Source organism: Gambusia affinis, linkage group LG03 (genome assembly GCF_019740435.1).
Source record: "Gambusia affinis linkage group LG03, SWU_Gaff_1.0, whole genome shotgun sequence".
NCBI lineage: Eukaryota > Metazoa > Chordata > Actinopteri > Cyprinodontiformes > Poeciliidae > Gambusia > Gambusia affinis.
Window position 1 is genome coordinate 32,053,561 of NC_057870.1, and position 7,905 is coordinate 32,061,465.

Sequence of the window (7,905 nt, forward strand, 5' to 3'; positions counted from 1 at the left end):
TGAAACCATTAAAGGGTTAAGTAGAGCTCCAGTCTAATGGATTTCTGCCTGATCAGGAGAGAGAGGAGGAGGATGAAGATGGTTGCCATGGTTTCCAGGTTTTGGAGTCTGGAAGAAATCCTTCTTGAGGAAAAAGATCAACACAAAAAATGTTATATTCTGGTTTATTATCAGATTTTACAGAAAGCAGACTCCGCCTCAACAGGAAGTCAGGTCCGCCTCAACAGGAAGTCAGCTCCGCCTCGACAGGAAGTCAGGTCCGCCTCAACAGGAAGTCAGCTCCGCCTCGACAGGAAGTCGGCCCAAATAGCTGCTGCGTCATTCATTTTGAAAAACTGAATTCCACCATAAACCCCTCAGATCTACATCCTGTCGCCCTGCCAAAATAAAAGTCTATGATCATGCCTTGAATGGGTCTGCTGACAGGAAGCGACATCATCACCAAGGGGTCAGAGGTTGTCCAGCAGCTGCTTCCTCTCAGACGACAGCTCCTCTGGACGCACCGACAGGAAGGACATGTGTGTCACCTGCTCCCAGTACTCCCAGTACAGCCGAGGCGGAGACCGATCCCAGCTCGTTGCGAGCGATGCAGCGATAGGTTCCTGAGTCTCCAGGCTCCGCCCCCTCGATCTGCAGCCAACTGGAGAGCTCAAACCTCAGAGGCCCGCCCCTGGCCTGGGGACAGAGGACGACCGGTCTCCAAGGGAACGGGACGCTGTGGCTTTAAGAGGTGGCGGAGCCTACCTGGACAGAGATGTGGGGGTCGTCTCCAGGCAGGACAACATCCCGGCCGTCCTTCCTCCACTCCACCAGCGCCATGGGGAACGCAAACACCTCGCACAGCAGCAGCATGATGCTGCCGCTGCCGTTCACCTGGTCCTGGGGGGCCACCTTGATCACAGGGGCTGAGGGGGGACAGGAGACACTGATAGTATGAGAAGAAGCAGGGGTCTTTCAAAATAAAAGTATGTAATGAAAACAAATCTGCCGTTAAAACTTCAAACTGGATCACATCTATCAAACTGAAGGTCTGGGGGCCGAATCCAGCCCGCCGCATGGTCTTATGTGGCCAGTTAGCTAGTGAGATAGGATAGTTAGCTGGTAGTTAACTTAGCTGGTAGTTCATTGGTAGATTAGCTGGGAGTTAGCTAGGTACACTGTTAGCCTTTGCTGTATTTTTTACAGCTAAATACCACAAAATGCCCAGTAAAACTAACATAAAACATCTTTACAATTAGTTACTGTAATTTGCATTGCATTATGGGTATAGTACATAGTATTACATTAACTTACTGTATGTTTAGAAGTTGCCGTAATTTACTGTTTACACATTGCAGTAGTGATACTGCACTTATAATGTCTTTGCGCTGGCCATGTAAGAATTCTATTTGATTTCCAACGGTCATCATAGATGTTTCATCGTGGTTCCCTATTTCTGTATTTTTACTCCTTTAGTGGTTAACATATTTTTAAAGCAGAAAGAGAGCATGTACTTTTGTTTTTTTCACATCCTAGCTAACATTAATATGCAGTTTATCTAGCTACGTCATCAAGGGTGGCTTCGCTTCCAACGTTTTGCTGATGACGTTTGTTTTAAACTCCGAAGCTTTTTCCGTCCAAGTGCAAGTGCAGCTCTGTCGCTGTGGGCTCACACTGCTTCAGCTCTTCGCAAGACAGGTAAAAAAAACACTTCTTAGAAAACTGTTTGAAGCCAAAACCTAATCTGGAAATGTATATTTTAGATGGAGCTAGCGTAATTTATAGCATCATGCTGTAATGCTATAACTTAGCATGAGGTGAAAGATAGAAAAATATGATGGTGTTATTTTTTGAGCTGGTTCGGAATTAACGTTAGCTAAGGTGCTAATTTTACCGAAGGTTTTAGCTTGACTTTTGCCGCTAAATCTTCCTCGAGCGACTAGCTTTGGGTTGAGATAAGCTCAGTGCTGAGTGTCTGTTAGCATTGTTGTTACATCCTTTGTCGAACAATATAACGTTAACTGATAATTATTGTTTAAACCATGACCTTGCAAATGTTAAGAGTGCAGATTAGCTAGGTCAACAAGGATGAATTCTAACTTGTTCTTTTTTTTTCTTTTTGTCAGATGACTTTTTTTAACTCCCAAGCTTTTTCCCTCCAAGTGGCTGTGCAGTTCTGTCCTGCTGAGTGCTAACATAGTTTCAACTCTTGAAAAGACAAGACAACAGGTAAAAAGACAGCTCTTCAAACATATTTGAAGCCACAAAATAGTCTGGAAATGTAGAGGAGCAGCTAACCTAATCTATAACTTTGAGCTTGCTACAGCTAGTTAGCCTGCTAAAGTACCATTACATCTCCAACATAGTGTATAAGAGTCTGTAAATGAGGACAAAGGTGGAAAACATTCAAGTGGTTTCTGTTATTTTTTGAGTTTGTTCAGCCACAGTGGCAGGTGGACAAAAAGTTAATTTCCAAGCCTGGTTCCATATAAGGACTGTTCACCTGTTTAAACCATGCTCTTACAAATTTAAAGTTAAGTCAGTACTAACAGGTGCAACTATGTACAGGTGTAAATTCTGCAGCATTTGTACTTCATAATTTAGAGAATTTTGTAGTCATGTGAAGAAACATCAACACACAGCTAATTATCGGTTTCGTTGTGGAATAGAGCAATGTCCTACTTCCGTCAGAGAAAAATAAAACATTTAGAAGAAAAAGACTCAATCTTCATCTTGGTTGATGTAATTTTATATCGACTCTTAACTTAAAACGCACATCTTAAATCATAATTGTTCAATTAATTTGTTAAAGGTATCAATTCACCCAAATTACAAACATTTCATTTCATTAACCCATATTGTACTTAGCCATTCAGATACTGTATTTGTGGAATGTAATGCTTTCAAAAATTCATTTAGCCTCACAAACTGTCATTCACATCTGCTGTTTCTGAGTGGTAGCAGGATGTAGGGGTAAAGTCTAGTCTAGTCTCTGGGGTGAGGTTCTGAAAAACCTGTTGTAATCTGGGTGAACTGGCCCTTTAAATATAAATTACTACCAGTAATTCATAATTAAGAGTTTTCCTTTTATGTTTCAAAGGTATCTTCCACCAAGATGTCTGTTGAGATGGAAATGACCTTACCCACTACACCAAGGGTAATCATGCTTGGTAAGAGGAATATTTTCTATCACTATAATGTTTTTGTAGCAATCTATGTAATAGTTATGGTAGTCTGTACTTTTACTCACTAGCGTTAGCCTGACAAGGGTTTGTCTATTTTAGGAAATAGCTTGATGTCTGCAACCCGGTGGATGGTCAGTATGGAGAAGAAGGTATTTTTCAAGCCTGAGCAACTACATGACTTTGCCAGCGTCCTTGCTGTCTTTTTGGGTCATATTATGACTTCAATCTGGAGTATCAGGAGTCAGCATCCACCACGCTGGAGATGATACAACGGTAAGTACTCTACACCAAGCCATTTATGAATTAAATTTAATGACAGTTTGACTGATGATGAAGAACCATAGCTGATTGCTGTATTGTATGTCTTCATTTTAAAAAATACAATTAATATATTTTATTTCTGTTAAAAGATTCTTTGTGAGGATCAATCCAGATGTTGGTACCAAATGCACAGCCAAAGTCAGTACAAGCTGCAAGATGGGAAGTCAAGAGGAAAGTAGTCAGTGTCAACTCCCGGATCACCACCTTCCTCAAACGACTCGCTGAATTTGAATGGAGGACTTCCAACTAGGTAAGCATTTTACCAAATGTTTATTATTTTATTGTCTTTATTGTCCACCAACAAAATGACTAAAAAGATTGTTATGACATGTTGTATTTCATCGTCTCCTTGGGGACATTTGCAGGGTTTCAATACAGTATGCAATCGTTTGAATTAGTGAAGACTGACTGACTGCTTTTGCCATAAACAATCCAAAAACCTGAAGTGAAGCCAGTCCTGCTCATTCTTTATGCAGCTTCTATTATCACTTCATTGCAATTGATTTTTTTTAAAACAAATTATCACCTTAATGCTGCTTTATGCCAATGATTTTATGCATTTGGACATTGTCACTTCAGCTTAATTTGTCAGCCTTCCTGTTGATTTGAAAATGTAGATAACTTCCTGACCATCTCATGACCTCCCACATTTTCTGTCTTATTCTTTACAGTTCAGCTTCCACAAGATGGATCTCACTGATTTTGTTTGACGAATGGAATAAAAGTTCTTCTGATGTAGGAAATGCATCTGATATAACAATATTTATTGATATGAATGCCTACCATACAGTACATTATCACACTTGCACTGTTATTGTGATGTATTGTGTAACAGTGCACATTTAAGCTACTGTTAACTGTTTTCTGATAATGCAGCCTCTGCTGGTTTTTGACTGTTCACCATTTGAATGATATACGTGTTCATGTTGGTGCATACCTGATGTGGTACATAAAATTTGTAGTGCCCAATTTTTTTAGTTGTTCTTTTGTTGTACAGTGTGCAACAAATAGAAAAGGTTATGTAAAGATTGTTACTGTTATTGGATCCAGATGCATTCAAGTGTCCATATTGAATGAAATACAGTTCATATTCAAATGAAGTTAAGTATATTCTATATATTTTTTAAAAGTCAGTCTTTTAATAGTTTATGGCTGGTACTTGATGCACACGTTCATGTTGCTACATACATGTGCCATAAAAATATTGACATGACCTGTAGTGTGTTCTATGGTTTTGTTGTTTTATAGCACATTATATTGTATTGTGACATTGTTCTTTATGACATTGTGAATATATAAATGGATTTTATTTCAACAAATCTGCTGAAAATAAATACCTGTTTTTATTCACAGTACTTGGACTAAAATTTCTTTTATGAAATTTTTCGGTTTATGGTAAAATATTCTTGTATTAAAAAATGTAAACTTTAATTTACAGTAAAACTGACATTATGTTGTGAAACAAGTTTACAGTAGACCAGCTTTACTATAAAATACATTTACAGTTTTATGCTATAAACTGCATTTACAGTAAAGCAGTTATAACTGCAAAGCACACTCACAGTAAAAATTAACTGAAATATCAGAAATAACAGTAAAGGTACCGTAGAATGGTAATTACAGTACCTTACTGGCAACACTGTTGCCAGTAAGGTACTGTAGAATTATAATAAAAAGTCCAACAGTGCAGGTAGCTGATTGTTAACTAGTAATTAGCTGGTTGATAACTAGTTGGTCAGTTAGGTAGTTTGCTGATTGTTAACTGGTAGTTAGTTAGGTACTTAACTTGTAGTTAACTGGTAGTTAGTTACTTAGCTGGTAGTTAGTCATGTTGTGGTTTCAATCTCCTGCTTGGTTTTCTCACAATGTTTCATAAATAATATTTAATTTAATTTGTCAATAATTCTGAATTTTCCAGGATCTTTTTCAAGGTTCGATCTAAAGCTTCGGAACTATTTTTTTCTGGTATCCCTCCGCCGGGCGGGCCTACCTGTCCTACAGGGACCCGTCCCCGCGATTTCGAGCTCCGGGTCGGAGAAGGCGGCCTCTCGGAACCGACACATGTTCAGGTATGTGGTTCCGTCACTGCCGCACAGCGCCCTCTGCTGCTCGCACACACACACCTCCTCCTCCTCCTCCTCCTCCTCCTCCTCCTCATCCTCTCCTCTTCCTCCTCCTCCCGCGGGTCGATCCGCCTGGCACCGCAGCCCGGTACCGCACAGCCCGTAGAACCGGGCCCGGGCCCCCGGGTCGCAGGCCTGGCCCTCCAGGTTCCCGCACTCCGCGCAGCAGCCGCAGCGGTCCGGAACCAGGCCGGCCCGGCAGCCGCGGGGCTCCGGGCCGGAACCAGGCCGGCCCGGCAGCCGCGGGGCTCCGGGCACAGCTCAGGGTCGCACGGTCCGCAGCGCCCGAACCCGGTTCCGTTGCCGCCTCCCGGCTCCTCCAGCAGGTCCAGGTCCAGAACCGGGTCAGGGATGGAGGACCGGACCGGAGGAGCGCCCCAGCAGAAGAGCGGCTCCGGAACGAGAACCAGGACCAGCAGAACCAGCATTTCAGGTCCGCTCAGAGCTGGTACCGGTTCTGACTGAGGTTCTTCTCTTCAGAACTCGCAATTACATTCCAGTCAGGTCCTGCAGGAAATACCGAACCGAACTGGGAAATCTCTGGAAAAATGGGCAAACTGACCAGAACTTCCAGAAGACACAACAAAAGTTTGGAAAAAGTCCGGAAACAGAACCAACAGAACCAGGAGATAAAAACGGGTCCAAACCCAAAAAACCTGCTGATCCAAACAGTCCGGGACCGGTTCGAATCAGCCGGACCGCAGCGGGCACTGCGGGTCAAGTCTGATAGAATGCAACTCGCAGCTTCCGGTCTGACCCGTCAAAATAAAACAGAGCTGCGCGGGCATCCCGATCTGTAGTGAAACCGGAAAAAAAGACTTAAAATATTCATTTTAATAATTTAACCAACTTGAATAATAATTTAAAAATAATAATTTAGTCACATTAACGCTTTAACCATTTTAATTAGTATAAACATTTTTTAAAAGTAATTTCATGTTCTTCTGGTTCTGGTCCAGAACCTTCTCAGCTCCTGCCGGCAGAACCCCGCTGTCCCGTTCTGCTCCACTCAGACACACAGGTGGAGAAATGAAACACACCCTCACCCAGTTCCTGGATGGAAGGCCAGCAAACAGCCAGCAGCTTTTATTTTGAAGGAGTTCTGTCCGTGTTTCCGGTCTGACTCTCAGCAGCTGGATGGTCTGAGCGGAGCAGCTGCTGAACCCATCAGCGGCTCCGCTTCCGCAGGTTCCCAAGGTTCTCCAGGAGGTTCCAGGACATTCCAGGTCCCCAGGCTCTCCAAAAGGTTCCATGAAATTCCAGGTTCCTTAGGTTCTCCAGGAGGTTCCAGGTTCTCCAGGTTCCTGACATTCTCCTCCAGAACAGAAGATTTGATCAAGAAATGAAACAAGACAGAAGTTGGACTTCAGGCCACTGGAATCGTGGGAATGATCTTTTCCACATTGACAGACCTCGTTTATTCCTCAGGCCGGCCAGGTCTGAGTTGACTCAGCAGAACCAGAACCAGGGATGCGGTGAGGTAGAGTCCAGTCAGATCGATAAATTCAATATCAAATCCATATTTTAACTTTGACCAGATGAGTGAATTAAAACTACAATATAGAATATTTAATAAGGTCAAACATTCAAAAATGATTTGGATGTTTTGTTTGGCTGACCTGTTTTCTGATGAAGTTATGAATGATCTTACCATTATTTTATGAATCTCTGCTGTAAAAACTTTCTTGTTTCAGTTTCATTTTTCTAAATCAGGATTTTTAGAAAAAAAAAAAAAAATTTTCCGGAGTTTCTGTTTCCTCTGTATTTCCCCGCAGACTGTTTCCACCATAAACATAAAAAACAGGCGCCTCCTGACGATTCCGGGCGGCCATCTTGGAGAGGTCGACCGCTCCACTCAGCCTTATATGTTTGACAGGAGCGATGAAGTATCAGCGCATTTAATCGATCATAACTCACTAAGTACTAAACAGATTTTCACGACTTTTTGCTGTTAACCTTATTCAAACAGCTAGCATAGCTACATTTACAAGGAATCATTTTGGAAGGAAGTCTTGTCATGAATGATCTTGGGAATCTTCCACATGCCATGTGCTTGCTCTTTGGACTTATTTATTCTCTGAATTTGGAGTACCCTCAACAACTGAAGTACACCTTTGACTTCATCCAAAGGGTGCTTCTGTCACTTGGACATAAATCCCTAAAACCAAAAATACAATCACTCAAAAATCTTCTGATGCAATGAGTGAATGTGATGTGACATTATGGATCAACGTTGATACCTTTACCCTTATTGGAAAAGTGATTTTTATTTCTTGTTTGATTCTTTTTTTGTTGGA

The 7,905-nt window shown here is 41.9% G+C and overlaps 1 protein-coding gene across 1 annotated transcript; it reads right to left on the bottom strand.

Moving 5' to 3' along the window:
• Nucleotides 1-449: 449 nt before the first annotated feature.
• On the bottom strand, nucleotides 450-7,521 carry LOC122828003 (kazal-type serine protease inhibitor domain-containing protein 1-like). Its single transcript, XM_044111178.1, is given in 5 exon segments — nucleotides 450-516; nucleotides 518-675; nucleotides 745-905; nucleotides 5,476-5,826; nucleotides 5,865-7,521. Coding segments are annotated over 5 exon segments (909 nt in total). The 5' UTR covers nucleotides 6,037-7,521.
• Between the last annotated feature and the right edge of the window lie 384 nt (nucleotides 7,522-7,905).